The sequence below is a fragment of the Oncorhynchus gorbuscha genome, linkage group LG12 (genome assembly GCF_021184085.1).
Source record: "Oncorhynchus gorbuscha isolate QuinsamMale2020 ecotype Even-year linkage group LG12, OgorEven_v1.0, whole genome shotgun sequence".
NCBI lineage: Eukaryota > Metazoa > Chordata > Actinopteri > Salmoniformes > Salmonidae > Oncorhynchus > Oncorhynchus gorbuscha.
Window position 1 is genome coordinate 64,770,230 of NC_060184.1, and position 22,718 is coordinate 64,792,947.

Consider the following 22,718-nt stretch of genomic DNA (forward strand, 5'->3'; position numbering starts at 1 on the left):
TGATCGCTAGGGTTCTATATCTGTAAATTTGCTATTATTGAATGGCAGAATGTGTGAATTTAACAGTTTGACTTTGCCACTTGGTACGGTTAGCTAAGGGTAAGAATGTAACCACAAACTCATACACAAAGCTATGGATGCTATGACTGACACTGTACCTTGAGGGGCTGGATAAACAGACTGGAGGTGTTGACGTCACAGAGAGGCGATTCTGCCGATCACAAAGATACAACGTTGTCCCTCCTGGACTTGTCTTTTACCTTTTTCTCCCTCTATTTACAATAACTTTCTCTCCCCACTACTTTCTCTATGTCTGTTATCTCTCTCCCCCTCTTTCTCTCTGTCTCTCTCTCTGTCTCTCTCTCAGTACCTTCCAGGGTTGTTCAATCCAACACAGACAGTCGGCCAAGTCTTCTTTGTCTGTCCTGGTGCTGACACTAAGAACTGCCGGTGGCAGAGGCAGAGGGGCAGAGGGGCAGAGACAGAGACAGAGGCAGAGGAAGAGAGAGGGAGGCAGAGGAAGAGAGAGGGAGGCAGAGGAAGAGAGAGGGAGGCAGAGGAAGAGAGAGGGAGGCAGAGGAAGAGAGAGGGAGGCAGAGGAAGAGAGAGGGAGGCAGAGGAAGAGAGAGGGAGGCAGAGGAAGAGAGAGGGAGGCAGAGGAAGAGAGAGGGAGGCAGAGGAAGAGAGAGGGAGGCAGAGGCAGAGAGAAGGAGGCAGAGAGAAGGAGGCAGAGAGAGTGAGGCAGAGGAAGAGAGAGGGAGGCAGAGAGAGAGAGGGAGGCAGAGGCAGAGAGAGGGAGGCAGAGAGAGTGAGGCAGAGAGAGAGAGTGAGGCAGAGGAAGAGAGAGGGAGGCAGAGGCAGAGAGAAGGAGGCAGAGGCATAGAGAGGGAGGCAAAGAGAGTGAGGCAGAGAGAGAGAGGGAGGCAGAGAGAGGGAGGCAGAGAGAGGGAGGCAGAGAGAGAGGCAGAGAGAGAGAGGGAGGCAGAGGTAGGGCGAGAGGCAGAGATAGAAGCAGAGAGGGATGCAGAGAGAGGGAGGCAGAGGAAGAGAGAGGGAGGCAGAGGAAGAGAGAGGGAGGCAGAGGAAGAGAGAGGGAGGCAGAGGAAGAGAGAGGGAGGCAGAGGAAGAGAGAGGGAGGCAGAGGCAGAGAGAGGGAGGCAGAGGCAGAGAGAAGGAGGCAGAGGAAGAGAGAGGGAGGCAGAGAGAAGGAGGCAGAGAGAGTGAGGCAGAGGAAGAGAGAGTGAGGCAGAGGAAGAGAGAGGGAGGCAGAGAGAGAGAGGGAGGCAGAGGCAGAGAGAGGGAGGCAGAGGAAGAGAGAGGGAGGCAGAGAGAGAGAGGGAGGCAGAGGCAGAGAGAGGGAGGCAGAGAGAGTGAGGCAGAGAGAGAGTGAGGCAGAGGAAGAGAGAGGGAGGCAGAGGCAGAGAGAAGGAGGCAGAGGCATAGAGAGGGAGGCAAAGAGAGTGAGGCAGAGAGAGAGAGGGAGGCAGAGAGAGGGAGGCAGAGAGAGAGGCAGAGAGAGAGAGGGAGGCAGAGGTAGGGCGAGAGGCAGAGAGAGAAGCAGAGAGGGATGCAGAGAGAGGGATGCAGAGAGAGGGATGCAGAGAGAGGGATGCAGAGAGAGAAACACTTCCTCTATATTATGCAGAGAAAGGTCCTAAACTATTTTAGAGGGAGGGGGGCAACAGTCTGTCAGAAACAACTTCAACTGTCTAGAACTTAAATTATGTCCACCAAGGCTGCTTAAACACACCTGTCACCAGCGTTAGGCGCATAATGACACTCACCTGGACTCCATCACCTCCTTGATTATCTGCCCTTTATATGTCCCTCCCTTTGGTTTCTTCCCCAGTCGTCATTGTTCCTGTTTCATGTCGGTGCGCTGTTTGTGTTACGTGTTTGTTTAATTTTTTATTAAATGTATTCACTCCCAGAACTTGTTCCCGACCCTCAGCGTACATCGTTACAGACAGAAAGGCGAGGGCACTTATCAAACTTCTCATCAGGTCTTTCTTAACTGACACCTAGCCTAATCTTATCTCTGAAATATGCTGCAAACTCATCACATTTAGATGTGGAGGAAAGTTGACATACAGTGCAATCGGTAAGTATTCAGACCCCTTTACTTTTTCCACATTTTGTTAAGTTACAGCCTTGGTCTAAAATTTATGAAATTTATTTTTTTCTCATCAATCTACACACAATACCCCATAATGACATAGCAAAAGCAGGTTTGTAGACATTTCAGAACATTTATAAAATAAAATCAATGGAAATATGACATTTACATAAGTATTCAGACCCTTTAATCAGTAGTTTGTTGACGCACCTTTGACAGCGATTACAGCGTTGAGTCTTCTTGGGTACGACGCTTGTATTTGGGGAGTTTCACCCATTCTTCTCTGTAGCTCCTCTCAAGCTCTGTCAGGTTGGATAGGGAGCGTTGCTGCACAGCTATTTTCAGTTCTCTCCAGAGATGTTCGATCAGGTTCAAGTCTGCGCTCTGGCTGGGCCACTCAAGGACATTCAGAGACCTCTCCCGAAGCCACTCCTGCATTGCCTTGACTGTGTGCTGAGGGTCATTGTTCTGTTGGAAGGTGAACCTTCACCCCAGTCTTAGGTCCTGCGGGCTCTGGAGCAGGTTTCCATCAAGAATCCTTGCTCTGGTCATCTTTCCCTCGATCCTGACTAGTCTCCCAGTCCCCCCCACTGAAAAACATCCCCACCGCATGATGGTGGCACCACCATGCTTCGCCATAGGGATGGTGCCAGGTTTCCTCAGACGTAACAGTTGGAATTCAGAGAATATTGTTTCTGAGAGTCTTTTAGGTCACTTTTGGCAAACTCCAAGCGGGCAGTCATGTGCCTTTTACTGAGGAATGGCTTCTGTCTGCCACTCTACAATAAAGGCCTGATTAGTGGAGTGTGGAGTAGTTGTCTTTCTGGAATCTTCTCCCATCTCCACAGAGGAACTCTGGAGCTCTGTCAGAGTGACCATCGGGTTCTGACCAAGGCCTTTCTCACCCAAATCCTCAGTTTGGCCTAGCGGCCAGTTCTAGGAAGAGTTTTGGTGGTTCCAAACTTTTTCCGTTTAAGATTGAAGGAGGCCACTGTTTTCTTGGGGACATTCAACACTTTAATCCTCACATTTGTACCTCAACACAATCCTGTCTCGGAGCCCTACGGACAATTCATTCGACCACATTTTTGCTCTGACATGCACTGTCAACTGTGGGACCTTATATAGACAGGTGTGTGCCTTTCCAAATCATGTCCAATCAATTGATGTTACCACAGCTGGACTCCAATCAAGTTGTAGAAACATCTCAAGGATGATCAAATTAAACAGGATGCACCTGAGCTCAATTTAGCAAAGTATCTAAATACTTATGTAAATAAGGTATTTCAGTTTTTTTATTTTTAGAAATGTACAAAAATATCACAAAAACTGTTTCGCTTTGTCATTATGGGGTATTCTGTGTAGATTGATGAGCGAAAATAATTATTTAATCCATTTTAGAATAAGGCTGTAACGTACATTTTTATGGGACAAAGGGAAGGGGTCTGAATACTTTCTGAATGCACTGTTGGTTTGCGGGATAAGGATTTATCAGTCCATCAATGGTCGAGAAGAGTACTCCCCAATTATTCTAATTAATAGTGATCAAATGTGAAAAATTTGCCCATCTGGGATTTCTAATTGCCTTGTTATATATGCCAAATTGCTCTCTCAGAATATCATAATGGACCCACAACTTTTACTTTCTCCACTTCAAATCAAATCAAACCAAATTTATTTATATAGCCCTTCGTACATCAGCTGATATACATTTACATTTACATTTAAGTCATTTAGCAGACGCTCTTATCCAGAGCGACTTACAAATTGGTGCATTCACCTTATGACATCCAGTAGAACAGTCACTTTACAATAGTGCATCTAAATCTTAAAGGGGGGGGGGGGGGTGAGAAGGATTACTTATCCTATCCTAGGTATTCCTTAAAGAGGTGGGGTTTCAGGTGTCTCCGGAAGGTGGTGATTGACTCCGCTGTCCTGGCGTCGTGAGGGTGTTTGTTCCACCATTGGGGGGGCCAGAGCAGCGAACAGTTTTGACTGGGCTGAGCGGGAACTGTACTTCCTCAGTGGTAGGGAGGCGAGCAGGCCAGAGGTGGATGAACGCAGTGCCCTTGTTTGGGTGTAGGGCCTGATCAGAGCCTGGAGGTACTGAGGTGCCGTTCCCCTCACAGCTCCGTAGGCAAGCACCATGGTCTTGTAGCGGATGCGAGATTCAACTGGAAGCCAGTGGAGAGAGCGGAGGAGCGGGGTGACGTGAGAGAACTTGGGAAGGTTGAACACCAGACGGGCTGCGGCGTTCTGGATGAGTTGTAGGGGTTTAATGGCACAGGCAGGGAGCCCAGCCAACAGCGAGTTACAGTAATCCAGACGGGAGATGACAAGTGCCTGGATTAGGACCTGCTCCGCTTCCTGTGTGAGGCAGGGTCGTACTCTGCGGATGTTGTAGAGCATGAACCTACAGGAACAGGCCACCGCCTTGATGTTAGTTGAGAACGACAGGGTGTTGTCCAGGATCACGCCAAGGTTCTTAGCGCTCTGGGAGGAGGACACAATGGAGTTGTCAACCGTGATGGCGAGATCATGGAACGGGCAGTCCTTCCCCGGGAGGAAGAGCAGCTCCGTCTTGCCGAGGTTCAGCTTGAGGTGGTGATCCGTCATCCACACTGATATGTCTGCCAGACATGCAGAGATGCGATTCGCCACCTGGTCATCAGAAGGGGGAAAGGAGAAGATTAATTGTGTGTCGTCTGCATAGCAATGATAGGAGAGACCATGTGAGGTTATGACAGAGCCAAGTGACTTGGTGTATAGCGAGAATAGGAGAGGGCCTAGAACAGAGCCCTGGGGGACACCAGTGGTGAGAGCGCGTGGTGAGGAGACAGATTCTCGCCACGCCACCTGGTAGGAGCGACCTGTCAGGTAGGACGCAATCCAAGCGTGGGCCGCGCCGGAGATGCCCAACTCGGAGAGGGTGGAGAGGAGGATCTGATGGTTCACAGTATCGAAGGCAGCCGATAGGTCTAGAAGGATGAGAGCAGAGGAGAGAGAGTTAGCTTTAGCAGTGCGGAGCGCCTCCGTGATACAGAGAAGAGCAGTCTTAGTTGAATGACTAGTCTTGAAACCTGACTGATTTGGATCAATAAGGTCATTCAGAGAGAGATAGCGGGAGAGCTGGCCAAGGACGGCACGTTCAAGAGTTTTGGAGAGAAAAGAAAGAAGGGATACTGGTCTGTAGTTGTTGACATCGGAGGGATCGAGTGTAGGTTTTTTCAGAAGGGGTGCAACTCTCGCTCTCTTGAAGACGGAAGGGACGTAGCCAGCGGTCAGGGATGAGTTGATGAGCGAGGTGAGGTAAGGGAGAAGGTCTCCGGAAATGGTCTGGAGAAGAGAGGAGGGGATAGGGTCAACCGGGCAGGTTGTTGGGAGGCCGGCCGTCACAAGACGCGAGATTTCATCTGGAGAGAGAGGGGAGAAAGAGGTCAGAGCACAGGGTAGGGCAGTGTGAGCAGAACCAGCGGTGCCGTTTGACTTAGCAAACGAGGATCGGATGTCGTCGACCTTCTTTTCAAAATGGTTGACGAAGTCATCTGCAGAGAGGGAGGAGGGGGGGGAGGATTCAGGAGGGAGGAGAAGGTGGCAAAGAGCTTCCTAGGGTTAGAGGCAGATGCTTGGAATTTAGAGTGGTAGAAAATGGCTTTAGCAGCAGAGACAGAGGAGGAAAATGTAGAGAGGAGGGAGTGAAAGGATGCCAGGTCCGCAGGGAGGCGAGTTTTCCTCCATTTCCGCTCGGCTGCCCGGAGCCCTGTTCTGTGAGCTCGCAATGAGTCGTCGAGCCACGGGGCGGGAGGGGAGGACCGAGCCGGCCTGGAGGATAGGGGACATAGAGAGTCAAAGGATGCAGAAAGGGAGGAGAGGAGGGTTGAGGAGGCAGAATCAGGAGATAGGTTGGAGAAGGTTTGAGCAGAGGGAAGAGATGATAGGATGGAAGAGGAGAGAGTAGCGGGGGAGAGAGAGCGAAGGTTGGGACGGCGCGATACCATCCAAGTAGGGGCAGTGTGGGAGGTGTTGGATGAGAGCGAGAGGGAAAAGGATACAAGGTAGTGGTCGGAGACTTGGAGGGGAGTTGCAATGAGGTTAGTGGAAGAACAGCATCTAGTAAAGATGAGGTACAGAAACTCAGCCTAAAACCCCAAACAGCAAGCAATGCAGGTGTAGAAGCACGGTGGCTAGGAAAAACTCCCTAGGAAGGACAAAACCTAGGAAGAAACCTAGAGAGGAACCAGGCTATGTGGGGTGGCCAGTCCTCTTCTGGCTGTGCCGGGTGGAGATTATAACAGAACATGGCCAAGATGTTAAAATGTTCTTAAATGACCAGCATGGTCGAATAATAATAAGGCAGAACAGTTGAAACTGGAGCAGCAGCACAGCCAGGTGGACTGGGGACAGCAAGGAGTCATCATGTCAGGTAGTCCTGGGGCATGGTCCTAGGGCTCAGGTTCTCCGAGAGAGAGAGAGAGAGAGAGAAGGAGAGAATTAGAGAACGCACACTTAGATTCACACAGGACACCGAACTTACGCTCTGCCTTTCTGCAATTTCTCTTTAATCGACTAGTTTTCTCTCATTCAAGGAGCTCTCTGTTTGGATGTGGCCTTTTTCATCTTTACTGGAGCTGTGGTATCAATAGTGGCCCTTAATGCTATTACATTTATCAACTATATCATCAATAGTGGCCCTTAATGCTATTACATTTATCAACTAAATCATCAATAGTGGCCCTTAATGCTATTACATTTATCAACTAAATCATCAATAGTGGCCCTTAATGCTATTACATTTATCAACTAAATCATCAATAGAGGAAAGTAGAATAGGTGGTGGAGTATTGTCCATACACTCAATAAAAAATGTAGCAACTTCAGAGGTAAGAGAGTGTTTGTTAATTCAGTATTACCCTGTGCTATGGGCAACAAGGTAGTATAAATTCACAGTGGTGATCAGATAAAGCAACATCAACAAAGGATGATATGTCACTAGAAAGCCCCTTGGTAATAACCAGGTCCAGAGTATGGCCACAGTTATGGGTGGGCCCAGTAGAAAGCCCCTTGGTAATAACCAGGTCCAGAGTATGGCCACAGTTATGGGTGGGCCCAGTAGAAAGCCCCTTGGTAATAACCAGGTCCAGAGTATGGCCACAGTTATGGGTGGGCCCAGTAGAAAGCCCCTTGGTAATAACCAGGTCCAGAGTATGGCCACAGTTATGGGTGGGCCCAGTAGAAAGCCCCTTGGTAATAACCAGGTCCAGAGTATGGCCGCAGTTATTGTTGAGCCCAGTAGAAAGCCCCTTGGTAATAACCAGGTCCAGAGTATGGCCACAGTTATGGGTGGGCCCAGTAGAAAGCCCCTTGGTAATAACCAGGTCCAGAGTATGGCCACAGTTATGGGTGGGCCCAGTCGAAAGCCCCTTGGTAATAACCAGGTCCAGAGTATGGCCACAGTTATGGGTGGGCCCAGTAGAAAGCCCCTTGGTAATAACCAGGTCCAGAGTATGGCCGCAGTTATTGTTGAGCCCAGTAGAAAGCCCCTTGGTAATAACCAGGTCCAGAGTATGGCCACAGTTATGGGTGGGCCCAGTAGAAAGCCCCTTGGCAATAACCAGGTCCAGAGTATGGCCTCAGTTATGGGTGGGCCCAGTAGAAAGCCCCTTGGTAATAACCAGGTCCAGAGTATGGCCACAGTTATTGTTGAGCCCAGTAGAAAGCCCCTTGGTAATAACCAGGTCCAGAGTATGGCCACAGTTATGGGTGGGCCCAGTAGAAAGCCCCTTGGTAATAACCAGGTCCAGAGTATGGCCACAGTTATGGGTGGGCCCAGTAGAAAGCCCCTTGGTAATAACCAGGTCCAGAGTATGGCCACAGTTATGGGTGGGCCCAGTAGAAAGCCCCTTGGTAATAACCAGGTCCAGAGTATGGCCACAGTTATGGGTGGGCCCAGTAACATGTTGGATAAAGTCCATCAAGCTCAAAATATTCATAAATTCAATGGCCTTGGAATCTCTTTGTCAACAAGAATATTATAATCACCCAACACAATGATTTTATCACAGTTCTCAAGGACAATAGATAATCTTTCAGATAGATCAGTAATGAAAGTGGGGCAGTGCTTTGGTGGCCTATACAGGGTTGTGACCAGCACTGGTGGCCGACATGTAAACAGTATAGCATGATGCTCAAAAGACCCAAAGTCACCAAATGAAATGGCCTTACAGCCGAGAGCATTAGTTAAAGTAGAGGCTCGATTATACAGGCTCCTTGGGACTGTAGTGGCGAGGGTCGAGAGCTTCAAGTTCCTCGGTGTCCGCATCAGTAAAGAATTATTATGCTCCACACACACCAAAACAGTCGTGAAGAAGGCACGACAAAGCCTTATCCCCCTCAGGAGGCTGAAAATATTTCTCATGGGCCCTCAGATCCTCAAAACGTTCTACAGCGGCACCATTGAGAGCATCTTGACTGGCTGCATCACCACTTGGTATTGTAACTGCTTGGCATCCGACTGCAAGACGCTACAGAGGGTAGTGCGTACGGCCCAGTACATCACTAGGGCTGAGCTCCCTGCCATACAGGTCCTCTATACCAGGCAGTGTCAGAGGAAGGCCCTAAACATTTGGCACGGAAAGGTCACGCACTTGCTGTGTGCATGTGTCCTGCGTGTGTTGGATTTATAGCATGTGTGAGGCCTGTGTGCATGGCTCTGCATGGTTTCTAACTACAGTCTGATAGCAGAGAATGCCAGTTGGGGGATGGTATGACAGATGTGTTGGATGTATGCTATATCTGGGGATGGTGATTGGGGTGGGGAGGCGAGGGGAGTGCAGAGAGACAAGGAGGAGAGGGAGTTGAGCTGTCTGAGGCGTAGTCATGTGTGAGAGATAGAATATGTGCGTGTGTGTGTATGCCTTCTTGCTGGCTAGTGAGCAAGTGTGTGACGTAGTTTTCATTTCAAAATATCCTTAACATTCTACTGAATGGGAAAAGTTTCCTTTCAAATAGCCACTGCCTGGGTCTTTAGCCTTTATAGGGCTTTAGGAATTGAGTTTTAAGATCAGGGTGTATATTATACAGCTGTCTCAGTGAGAACATAAAGGGGATTTGACTGTAGGGAGAAAATTAAAGCATGAAGGGTTGAAGGTTAAAAAGCCTGACATGGAATGAGTGTGGTAAAACGACAGAAGTTGCCGTGGCTGAAGCTTGGAGGGATGAACCATTTTTTCGTAACCTTTATTCGGCCTAATCGTATCACACACACATACACACACGCACCTTGTGCGTAGGCTTTAAGTGCTTTATTCGCCTCTTACCTTGCAGCCTTGAAATACCTGTCCAATGTGGTTAGATGCAAGAGGCACAATGGTTGCCTGGCAACCAAACACTCTCCTTGCTGAGGGGGGGGGGTGAACATAGATAGGGGGAGGAGAGAGGGTAAGATAAGTGAGGGTGTGGAGGGGAGAAATGAGAGTGAGGAGATATGAGGAGAGGAGAGAGGGTAAGATAAGTGAGGGTGTGGAGGGGAGAAATGAGAGTGAGGGGATATGAGGAGAGGAGAGAGGGTAAGATAAGTGAGGGTGTGCAGGGGAGAAATGAGAGTGAGGGGATATGAGGAGAGGAGAGAGGGTAAGATAAGTGAGGGTGTGGAGGGGAGAAATGAGAGTGAGGGGATATGAGGAGAGGAGAGAGGGTAAGATAAGTGAGGGTGTGCAGGGGAGAAATGAGAGTGAGGGGATATGAGGAGAGGAGAGAGGGTAAGATAAGTGAGGGTGTGCAGGGGAGAAATGAGAGTGAGGGGATATGAGGAGAGGAGAGAGGGTAAGATAAGTGAGGGTGTGCAGGGGAGAAATGAGAGTGAGGGGATATGAGGAGAGGAGAGAGAGGGTAAGATAAGTGAGGGTGTGGAGGGGGGAAATGAGAGTGAGGGGATATGAGGAGAGAGGGAAATTGGGCGTCTTTGAACTGTATCAGAGAGGATCCTACCTTTGATCCTTCCGGAGCTCTGCAGGAAACAGGCGTGTCACGGCAGGACAGGTTGCGTGCTTTAGCAGGTGAGGCTTCCAAAGGAGGGAGAAATAGTGGTATAATGACATCATCATCATCATTATTAACTATAAGGGTTATGGCTCTTGTATAGAGGATCCTAATGCTGAATCCAATGTTTAATGCTTTGTTAAGTGTTGTTTTCAGTTATCCTATTTAATTGTGTTCCAGCTCAGTAGGTACCTGTTGTAGCTTTCTGTCATATCAACATAGCAATTATACAGCAGCAATTATGTGAGTGGAGTTTTGGATGGTTAAGGTAGAGAAGCATCGTTAGTGCAGACGTTGACTTAATTGGTGGGTGAACCCAACTGAAGATTTCTGTCTGTTCCGTCTACAGTCTTTATATTGAAACAACAGCTGCTGTAATGTGGTGTTATAGTCATCTGGTGAATCACCTAACAGGGATCACTGTGGTGTTATAGTCATCTGGTGAATCACCTAACAGAGATCACTGTGGTGTTATAGTCATCTAGTGTAGGACCTAACAGGAACCACTGTGGTGTGATAGTCACTATGGTGTTATAGTCATCTGGTGAATCACCTAACAGGGATCACTGTGGTGTTATAGTCACTGTGGTGTTATAGTCATCTGGTGAATTACCTAACAAGGATCACTGTGGTGCTATAGTCACTGTGGTGTTATAGTCATCTAGTGAATCAACTAACAGGGATCACTGGTGTCATATTCATCTGATGAAGGACCTAACGGGGATCACTGTGGTGTTATAGTCACTGTGGTGTTATAGTCATCTAGTGAATCAACTAACAGGGATCACTGGTGTCATATTCATCTGATGAAGGACCTAACGGGGATCACTGTGGTGTTATAGTCACTGTGGTGTTATAGTCATCTAGTGAATCAACTAACAGGGATCACTGGTGTCATATTCATCTGATGAAGGACCTAACAGAGATCACTGTGGTGTGTGATTCATTTGGATATATTTGGATTTATATTTTGGATTTGTTTTGTACTAATTTTGAAAACATTTTAACTTCTTGACGCTACTAGCGGGATAATTGTCATCAACAACCGCTGAATTGCACAGCGCCACATTCAAATGATACTACCTAAAATATTTATATTCATGAAATCACAAGTGCAACATAGTAAAACACAGTTTGGCCTGATTTAGAATTCCTCACAATCAAATGTAGACCGCATTATCTTCCAAGAGAATTCTCTTCGATTATAATCACAGCCGTATATATCCCCCCCAAGCAGACACATCGATGGCTCTGAACGAACTTTATTTAACTCTTTGCAAACTGGAAAACATTTATCCGGAGGCTGCATTCATTGTAGCTGGGGATTTTAACAAAGCCAATCTGAAAACAAGACTCCCTAAATTTGATCAGCATATCGATTGCGCAACCAGGGGTGGTAAAACCTTGGATCATTGTTACTCTAACTTCCGCGACGCATATAAGGCCCTGCCCCGCCCCCCTTTCGGAAAAGCTGACCACGACTCCATTTTGCTGATCCCTGCCTACAGGCAGAAATTAAAACAAGAGGCTCCCACGCTGAGGTCTGTCCAACGCTGGTCAGACCAAGCTGACTCTACACTCCAAGACTGCTTCCATCACGCGGACTGGGACATGTTTCGTATTGCGTCAGATGGGAATATTGACGAATACGCTGATTCGGTGTGCGAGTTCATTAGAACGTGCGTCGAAGATGTCATTCCCATAGCAACGATAAAAACATTCCCTAACCAGAAACCGTGGATTGATGGCAGCATTCGCGTGAAACTGAAAGCGCGAACCACTTCTTTTAATCAGGGCAAGGTGTCTGGCAACATGACTGAATACAAACAGTGCAGCTATTCCCTCCGCAAGGCTATTAAACAAGCTAAGCGTCAGTACAGAGACAAAGTGGAATCTCAATTCAATGGCTCAGACACAAGAGGCATGTGGCAGGGTCTACAGTCAATCACGGACTACAAGATGAAATCCAGCCCAGTCACGGACCAGGATGTCTTGCTCCCAGGCAGACTAAATAACTTTTTTGCCCGCTTTGAGGACAATACAGTGCCACTGACACGGCCTGCAATGGAAACATGCGGTCTCTCCTTCACTGCAGCCGAGGTGAGTAAGACATTTAAACGTGTTAACCCTCGCAAGGATGCAGGCCCAGACGGCATCCCCAGCCGTGCCCTCAGAGCATGCGCAGACCAGCTGGCCGGTGTGTTTACGGACATATTCAATCAATCCCTATACCAGTCTGCTGTTCCCACATGCTTCAAGAGGGCCACCATTGTTCCTGTTCCCAAGAAAGCTAAGGTAACTGAGCTAAACGACTACCACCCCGTAGCACTCACTTCCGTCATCATGAAGTGCTTTGAGAGACTAGTCAAGGACCATATCACCTCCACCCTACCTGACACCCTAGACCCACTCCAATTTGCTTACCGCCCAAATAGGTCCACAGACGATGCAATCTCAACCACACTGCACACTGCCCTAACCCACCTGGACAAGAGGAATACCTATGTGAGAATGCTGTTCATCGACTACAGCTCGGCATTCAACACCATAGTACCCTCCAAGCTCGTCATCAAGCTCGAGACCCTGGGTCTCGACCCCGCCCTGTGCAACTGGGTACTGTACTTCCTGACGGGCCGCCCCCAGGTGGTGAGGGTAGGCAACAACATCTCCTCCCTGCTGATCCTCAACACGGGGGCCCCACAAGGGTGCGTTCTGAGCCCTCTCCTGTACTCCCTGTTCACCCACGACTGCGTGGCCACGCACGCCTCCAACTCAATCATCAAGTTTGCGGACGACACAACAGTGGTAGGCTTGATTACCAACAACGACGAGACGGCCTACAGGGAGGAGGTGAGGGCCCTCGGAGTGTGGTGTCAGGAAAATAACCTCACACTCAACGTCAACAAAACTAAGGAGATGATTGTGGACTTCAGGAAACAGCAGAGGGAACACCCCCCTATCCACATCGATGGAACAGTAGTGGAGAGGGTAGCTAGTTTTAAGTTCCTCGGCATACACATCACAGACAAACTGAATTGGTCCACTCACACTGACAGCGTCGTGAAGAAGGCGCAGCAGCGCCTATTCAACCTCAGGAGGGTGAAGAAATTCGGCTTGTCACCAAAAGCACTCACAAACTTCTACAGATGCACAATCGAGAGCATCCTGACGGGCTGTATCACCGCCTGGTACGGCAACTGCTCCGCCCTCAACCGTAAGGCTCTCCAGAGGGTAGTGAGGACTGCACAACGCATCACCGGGGGCAAACTACCTGCCCTCCAGGACACCTACACCACCCGTTGTTACAGGAAGGCCATAAAGATCATCAAGGACATCAACCACCCTAACCACTGCCTGTTCACCCCGCTATCATCCAGAAGGCGAGGTCAGTACAGGTGCATCAAAGCTGGGACCGAGAGACTGAAAAACAGCTTCTATCTCAAGGCCATCAGACTGTTAAACAGCCACCACTAACATTGAGTGGCTGCTGCCAACACACTGTCATTGACACTGACCCAACTCCAGCCATTTTAATAATGGGAATTGATGGGAAATGATGTAAATATATCACTAGCCACTTTAAACAATGCTACCTTATATAATGTTACTTACCCTACATTATTCATCTCATATGCATATGTATATACTGTACTCTACATCATCGACTGCATCCTTATGTAACACATGTATCACTAGCCACTTTAACTATGCCACTTTGTTTACTTTGCCTACACACTCATCTCATATGTATATACTGTACTCGATACCATCTACTGTATGCTGCTCTGTACCATCACTCATTCATATATCCTTATGTACATGTTCCTTATCCCCTTACACTGTGTATAAGACAGTAGTTTTGGAATTGTTAGTTAGATTACTTGTTGGTTATCACTGCATTGTCGGAACTAGAAGCACAAGCATTTCACTACACTCGCATTTAACATCTGCTAACCATGTGTATGTGACAAATACAATTTGATTTGATTTGATTTGATTTGTTAATCCACCTGTCGTGTCAGATTTTGAAAATATGCTTTACAGCGAAAGCAATCCAAGCATTTGTGTAAGTTTATCGATCGCTCGACAAAATATTATGAACACCTAGCATCAAAGTAGCTTGGTCACAAAAATCAGAAAAGCATTCAAATTAATCGTTTACCTTTGATGATCTTCAGATGTTTTCACTCACGAGACTCCCAGTTACACAATAAATGTTCCTTTTGTTCCATAAAGATTATTTTTATATCCAAAATACCTCCGTTTGTTTGGCACATTATGTTCAGAAATCAACATTAAAGAGCGGTCACGACAACGCAGACGAAAATTACAAATAGTATCCGTAATGTCCACAGAAACATGTCAAACGTTTTTTATAATCAATCCTCAGGTTGTTTTTAAAATATATAATTGATAATATATCAACCGCAACTGTTTTTTCAGTAAGAGAGGGAACGGCAATGGCTGCCCAATCTCTTTTGCGCCAAACAAAACGCTGCTGGCACCCAGCCATACAATGACGCGATGTTATCGTTCTCGCTCATTTTTCAAAATAAAAGCCTGAAACTATGTCTAACGACTGTTGACACCTTGAGGAAGCGATAGGAAAAGGAATCTGGTTGATATCCCTTTAAATGGAGCAAAGGCAGGCTATGGAACATGGGGTTTTCAAAATAGAAGCCTGCAATATTTTGACAGTTTTGGAAACTTTAGAGTGTTTTCTTTCCTAATCTGTCAATTATATGCATATTCTAGTATCTGTTCCTGAGAAATAGGCCGTTTACTTTGGGAACATAAAATAGTGCCCTCTAGCTTCAAGAGGTTAATATACAGTGGGGAGAACAATTATTTGATACACTGCCGATTTTGCAGGTTTTCCTACTTACAGAGCATGTAGAGGTCTGTAATTGTTATCATAGGTACACTTCAACTGTGAGAGACGGTATCTAAAACAAAATCAACAAAAATCACAGTGTATGATTTTTAAGTAATTAATTTGCATTTTATTGCATGACATAAGTATTTGATAATCTACCAACCAGTAAGAATTCCGGCTCTCTTAGTTTTTCTTCAAGAAGCCCTCCTGTTCTCCACTTATTACCTGTATTAACGGCACCTGTTTGAACTCGTTACCTGTATAAAAGACACCTGTCCACACACTCAATCAAACAGACTCCAACCTCTCCACAATGGCCAAGACCAGAGAGCTGTGTAAGGACATCAGGGTTAAAATTGTAGACCTGCACAAGGCTGGGATGGGCTACAGGACAATTGGCAAGCAGCTTGGTGAGAAGGCAACAACTGCTGGTGCAATTATTAGAAAATGGAAGAAGGTCAAGATGACGATCAATCACCCTCGGTCTGGGGCTCCATGCAAGATCTCACCTCGTGGGGCAACAATGATCATGAGGAAGGTGAGGGATCAGCCCAGAACTACACAGCAGGATCTGGTCAATGACCTGAAGAGAGCTGGGACCACAGTCTCAAAGGAAACCATTAGTAACACACTACGCCATCATGGATTAAAATCCTGCAGCGCACGCAAGGTCCCCCTGCTCAAGCCAGCGCATGTCCAGGCCTGTCTGAAGTTTGCTAATGACCATCTGGATGATCCAGAGGAGGAATGGGAGAAGGTCATATGGTCTGATGAGACAAAAATAGAGCTTTTTGGTCTAAACTCCACTCGCCGTGTTTGAAGGAAGTAGAAGGATGAGTACAACCACAAGAACACAACCCCAACCGTGAAGCATGGAGGTGGAAACATCACTCTTTGGAGATGCTTTTCTGCCAAGGGGACAGGACGACTGCACTGTATTGAGGGGAGGATGGATGGGGCCATGTATCGTGAGATCTTGGCCAACAACCTCCTTCCCTCAGTAAGAGCATTGAAGATGGGTCGTGGCTGGGTCTTCCAGCATAATAACGACCCGAAACACACAGCCAGGGAAACTAAGGAGTGGCTCCGTAAGAAGCATCTCAAGGTCCTGGAGTGGCATAGCCAGTCTCCAGACCTGAGTCCAATAGAAAATCTTTGGAGGGAGCTGAAAGTCCGTATTGCCCAGCGACAGCCCCGAAACCTGAAGGATCTGGAGAAGGTCTGTATGGAGGAGTGGGCCAAAATCCCTGCTGCAGTGTGTGCAAACCTGGTCAAGAACTACAGGAAACGTATGATCTCTGTAATTACAAACAAAGGTTTCTGTACCAAATATTAGGTTCTGCTTTTCTGATGTATCAAATACTTATGTCATGCAATAAAATGCAAATTAATTAATTAAAAATCATACAATGTGATTTTCTGGATTATTGTTTTAGATTCCGTCTCTCACAGTTGAAGTGTACCTATGATAAAAATTACAGACCTCTACATGCTTTATAAGTAGGAAAACTTGCAAAATCGGCAGTGTACCAAATACTTGTTCTCCCCACTGTATCTGTCGGTGTATGTTCTGTAGGATAGATTTTTCAATGTGTGTACTTTACAGGGCGATTGTAACAAGTTTCTCTCTCACACTATTGTTCTCTCTCTCTCTCTCTCTCGCTCTCTCGCTCTCTCGCTCTCTCGCTCTCTCGCTCTCTCTCTCTCTCTCTCTCTCTCTCTCTCTCTCTCGCTCTCTCGCTCTCTCGCTCTCTCTCTCTCTCTCTCTCTCTCTCTCTCTCGCTCTCTCTCTCTCTCTCTCTCTCTCTCTCTCTCTCTCTCTCGCTCTCTCGCTCTCTCTCTCTCTCTCTCTCTCTCTCTCTCTCTCTCTCTCTCTCTCTCTCTCTCTCTCTCTCTCTCTCTCTCTCTCTCCTACAGGATGGATACTCTCAGTATCACTTTGTTGGTTCTGCCTCTACGATAGAGAGAGACAGACAGAGACCCTACTCCTCCTCTCGCACCCCCTCTGTGTCCCCTGTACGAACCTCACCCAACAACCGCTCAGGTCAGTGTGTGTGTGTGTGTGTGTGCGTGTGTGTGTGTGTGTGTGTGTCAGAGGAGGCTGGTGGGATGAGCTGTAGGAGGACTGGCTCATTGTAATTGCTGGAATGGAATAAATGGAACGGTATCAAATACAGCTAGCCTGCCTGTGGCTGTGCTTCCTCCACAGTGGATTTAGCCTGGTGATGAGGCAGAAAAGTGCTTTTCCTCCCCCTGGCTTAGTGGACTCTTTAACTGGCCCTGGCCTTTGCTTCAGAGCAACTAGCTTCCCTGCTTAATGGTGTGTGTGTGTGTGTGTGTGTGTGTGTGTGTGTGTGTGTGTGTGTGTGTGTGTGTGTGTGTGTGTGTGTGTGTGTGTGTGTGTGTGTGTGTGTGTGTGTGTGTGTGTGTGTGTGTGTGTGTGTGTGTGTGTGTGTGTGTGTGTGTGTGTGTGTGTGTGTGTGTGTGTGTGTGTGTGTGTGTGTGTGTGTGTGTGTGTGTGTGTGCGCGTCTGTGCCTGTGTGTTCAATAGCTGTTCCATCTCAAGGTCAATGAAAAAAACATCAATATGTCTTGCCACTTCATTTCTCTGCACCTACTAAGAACAGTATTATAATAGCATACTGCAAGTGAGAGTGTGGTATAGTAGTGATAACAGTTCCCCGAGGAGTGAAGTTAGACATGATGACGTAAGTTGTAAGAGGAGGAGAGGGGAAGAATATTGACATTGAGAATCAGGAGCTTAGAGGGATTGTCACGCCCTGACCGTAGATTGCTTTGTAGGTTTCTACTTTTTGTTTGGTCAGGGTGTGATGTGGGTGGGTATTCTATGTTGTAGGTCTAGGTTTTCTTTTTCTATGTGTTTGGCCTGGTATGGTTCCCAATCAGAGGCAGCTGTCGATCGTTGTCTCTGATTGAGAGCCATACTTAGGCAGTCTGTTTTCCCATTTTGAGTTGTGGGTGATTATTTTCTGGTTGGTGTTTGTTGCACCTGTCAGAACTGTTTGTTTATCGTTTTGTTGTTTTTGTTTGTGTATTCATCTTTATTAAAGGTATTATGGATACGTACCACGCTGCACTTTGGTCCCCCTCTCCTTCTCCCAACGACAATCGTTACAGGGATATAGAAACTCTGCTCTCTCCTTTATCACGCTCTATTCCTGCGTTGCATGGTTCCCTCGTTCTTCTGTTCCCCTGCTCTCCAGTAGTACATGCTGTTCTGGATCTGCTACAACCATGTTTTCTAGCCTCTGAGACCAATCAAAGCAGATTGAGAGAGAGAGAGAGAGAGATGTGTGCGTCATCATCATTCAAGCGTAGGACCTTGTCTGTTCTCTGTGATTAACACTAGCCAAGAGAGACCCTGACCTAGGGGCCCATGCACACACACTGTCTCCGTGGGACTGTAGTAAATGATAAGGGTTTCATGGCTGAACTGTTTCTCTCCTCAGACAATCTCAGAGTAACTGACTGATCCTGCTCACATGACTGTTCTAACTGTGAGTGTGTGCATGTGCGTGCATGTGTCTGTGCAAGCGTGTGTGACCTTTCAAAGCCCCTTGGCGCTCACTGTACCATGCTGATAGCTCTCAGACCTGATCTCCATGGGTAACCGTATCTAACAGTGATGAGCTTGGTCTCCGGGGTTACGGGATCTAACGGTGTTGTGTTACGGTAGTGATTATCCGTTTAACATAGTTGCTGTCACAGGGTTGTCACACTCTCCTCCCCTCTCCTCCCCTTCCCACCCCTCCTCTCCCCTCTCCTCCCCTTCCCACCCCTCCTCTCCCCACCCCTCCTCTCCCCTCTCCTCTCACCACCTCTCTCCTCCTTTCCCCTTACGCCTCCTCTCCCCTCCTCAACCCTCCTCTCCCCACCCTTCCTCTCCCCTCCCCACCCCTACTCTCCCTTCCCATCTCCCCTCCTTTCCCCTCCTCTCCCCTCCCCACCCATCCTCCCCCACCCTTCCACTCCCCACCCCTCCTCTCCCCACCCTTCCTCTCCCCACCTCTATACTCCCTTCACATCTCCCCCTCCTCTCACCTACTCTCTCCTCTCCTCTCCCCACCCCTCCACTCTTCTTCCCTCCTCTCCACTCCCATCCTCTCCTTTCCCCACCCCTCCCCTCTTCTTTCCTCCCCTCCTCTCCCCTCCCTGCTTCTCCCATCCCCTCCCCACCCCCCTCTCCTCTCCCCACGCCTCTTCTCCTCATCCATCCCCACCTCTCCTCTTCCCTCCCCTCCTCTCCTCCTCTCTCTATTGTTCTAGTAAGGAACAGTACGTTGTGTATGTTTCTATTAGGTTATTTATATTTATAGAATAGTGTAGTCTTTTAGGGATGAACATGCTACTTAAAGCCTTCTCTGATCTGGATGGTTTAATGCAGTGTAGGTGAGCAGTTGATATTATGTATGAAGTGTTCACTTGATAAGAGTGGTTAGGTAAGCAGTATCATAGAGACTGTAGTGTGTGGGTAAGCATTTTCAGGGGACTGTAAGATGAGATCACATGCCCCCTGTGAGTGAGTGTCTGTGTGTTCGGGTGTGCGTGTGAGTAAGGGTTTTCAAGGGAATTACTGTGTGCTACTCTGACCTGCAGGAGACGACCTTCAGGCTGTCACACTAAACATACCTAATGATGAGTAATGTGTGTGTGTGTGTGTGATTGTGTGTGTCTGACCGGTGTGTGTGTAATACAGTAAGCGCCCCGGCCTCTCCCAGAGAGATGATGAGTATGAAGGATCGCAAGCCCGAAAACGACTCCACGGCAACCAACGCAGGTTTCCACAGCAACAAAGGAGAGCACACATCCCGGAAAGACGCCATGGCAGGTGTGTGAGAGGAGATATAAAGAATAGATTATTACTTTCTATCTACGCATCTCTTTCCGCCATTCTCCCCCCACTCTCACCCCCTCTCTCACTTCCCCCTCTCTCTCTCCCCCTCCCTCTCTCTCTCCCCTTTCCCTCTCTTTTCCCCCTCCCTCTCTCTCTCCCCTTCCCTCCCCCTCCCTCTCTCTTCCACTCTTTCTCCCCTCTCTCCCCTCACTCTCTCTTTCTGCTCTCTCCCCCTCTCTCTCTCTTCCTCCCTCTCTCTCTCCCCCTCCCTCTCTCTTCCCCTCCCTCTCTCTCTCTCTCCTCTCTCTCCGCTCTCTCGCCCTCTCTCTCTCTTCCCTCCCTCTCTCTCCCCTCTCTCCCCTCTCTCTCTCTCTCTCTCTCCTCCTCCCTCTCTTTCTCCTCCTCCCTCTCTCTCCCCCTCCCTCTCTCTCTCCCCCTCCCCCCTCCCTCTCTCTTCCCCCTCCCTCTCTCTTCCTCCTCCCTCTCTCTCCCCTCCCTCCCTCCCCCTCCCTCTCTCTCTCCCCCTCCCTCCCCCTCCCTCTATCTCTCCCCCTCCCTCCCCCTCCCTCCCCCTCCCTCCCTCCCCCTCCCTCTCTCTTCCCCTCCCTCTCTCTCCCCCCTCCCTCTCTCTCCCCCTCTCTCTCTCCTCCTCCCTCCCTCCCCCTCCCTCTCTCTTCCCCTCCCTCTCTCTCTCTTCCCCTCCCTCTCTCTCCTCCTCCCTCCCTCTCTCTCCCCCCTCTCTCTCTCCCCCTCCCTCCCTCCCCCCTCCCTCTCTCTTCCCCCTCCCTCTCTCTCTCCCCCTCCCTCCCTCCCCCTCCCTCTCTCTTCCCCCTCCCACTCTCTCTTCCCCTCCCTCCCTCCCTCCCCCTCCCTCTCTCTTCCCCTCCCTCTCAATTCAATTCAATTTCAATTTAAGGGCTTTATCTCTTTCTCCCCTCTCTCCCCTCACTCTCTCTCTTTCCGCTCTCTCTCCCCCTCTCTCTCTCCTCCTCCCTCTCTCTCTCCCCCTCCCTCTCTCTTCCCTCTCTCTCTCCCCTCTATCTCCCCTCACTCTCTCTCTCCGCTCTCTCGCCCTCTCTCTCTCTCCTCCTCCCTCTCTCTCTCTCCCTTCTCTCTCCCCCTCTCTCTCTCCCCCCTCCCTCTCTCTATCTATTGCTGAGTTTTTCTCATATAATAACCTCAATAGATCACAAATAAAAGAATGTCCAGGACAAAGGTTTGAGTTCTTGAATCAAATGGTTTATTCTGAAACTCAACAAGCTACTGTAGCCTACGCCAGGTACATCTGTATAATATGCAAATCATCAACAATTAGCTATCTCACTTGTCCATCGCCTCAGTCAAGACCTGCCACTTCCAGAATCCTACATTTGTTTTAGTTTTGTTTTCAAAGCATCTTTGATATTGTCTTTGTAATGAAAGTGCTATATAAAATCCATCTATTATTATTATTATTGTAATATACAGGTAACTGCAGTAAATGAGGGTTCTGGTGGCTCTGTTGTAGTCTGGGGTGTCATGTTCCTGGCATGGTTTAGGTCCTCTCTACCCCTTAGACAAGGTAAACGCCAATACAGCCATTCTGACTGATCATTTCTATCCTGATGGGAGTGGTCTCTTCCAGGATGACAGTGCCTTCATCCACAGGGCACAAGTGGTCACTGAATGGTTTGATGAGCATGAAAACGATGTAAACCATATGCCATGGCCATCTCAGTCGCCAGAACTCAACCCAATTGAACACTTCTGGGAGATTCTGGAGCAGTGCCTTTTCACCACCATCAACAAAACACCAAATGATGGTATTTCTCGTGGAATAATGGTGTCGCATCCCTCCAATAGAGTTCATGACACTTGTAGAATTGATGCCAAGGTGCATTTTTTATTTATTTTTATTTTACCTTTATTTTACTAGGCAAGTCAGTTAAAAACAAATTCTTATTTTCAATGACGGCCTAGGAACAGTGGGTTAACTGCCTGTTCAGGGGCAGAACGACAGATTCGTACCTTGTCAGCTCGGGGATTTGAACTTGCAACCTTTCGCTTACTAGTCCAACACTCTAACCACTAGGCTACCCTGCCGCATTGAAGATGTTCTGGCTCGTGTTCTGACATGTTCTCAGGCTGAAGGCTGATGTTTTCATCAGAAGTTCTGACATGTTCTCAGGCTGAAGGCTGATGTTTTCATCAGAAGTTCTGACATGTTCTCAGGCTGAAGGCTGATGTTTTCATCAGAAGTTCTGACATATTCTCAGGCTGAAGGCTGATGTTTTCATCAGAAGTTCTGACATGTTCTCATGCTGAAGGACACATCCTCTCTTTAATATATACGTATTCTTTCTCACACATTTTCTCCATCTATTTATCTCACTCTTTGTCTTACTTTTTCTGTCTTTCTTTCCTTCTCTCTCTCAATTCAATTCAAAGGGCTTATATTGGCATGGGAAACACATGTTTACATTGCCAAAGCTATTGAAATAAACAATTTAAAAAAGAACAGTAAACATTAAACTCACAAATGTTCTATCCCTCTCTCTCTCCCTCTCTCTCTCTCCCCCTCTCTCTCCCCCCTCTCTCTCTCTCTCTCTCTCTCTCTCTCTCTCTCTCTCTCTCTCTCCCTCTCTCTGTATCTCTCTATCTCCCTCTCTCTCTGTATGTCTCTCGCTCTCCCTCTCTCTCTGTATCTCTCTCTCTCTCCCTCTCCCTCTCTCTCTCTGTATCTCTCTCTCTCTCCCTCTCCCTCCCTCTCTCTCTGTATCTCTCTCTCCCTCTCTCTCTCTCTCTCTCCCTCTCTCTCTGTATCTCTCTCTCTCTCTCCCTCTCCCTCTCTCTCT

At 48.0% G+C, this 22,718-nt stretch overlaps 1 protein-coding gene across 1 annotated transcript in view; it reads left to right on the plus strand.

The window, feature by feature from the left end:
* The window catches only part of ctnnd2a (catenin (cadherin-associated protein), delta 2a), a 439,609-nt gene that overhangs the window by 409,276 nt on the left and 7,615 nt on the right, over window positions 1-22,718 (plus strand). Inside the window, exons 22-23 of the mRNA XM_046292625.1 lie at window positions 16,947-17,073; window positions 19,747-19,878. Coding sequence (XP_046148581.1) covers window positions 16,947-17,073; window positions 19,747-19,878 — 259 coding nt within the window. The remainder of the gene's footprint in view (window positions 1-16,946; window positions 17,074-19,746; window positions 19,879-22,718) is intronic.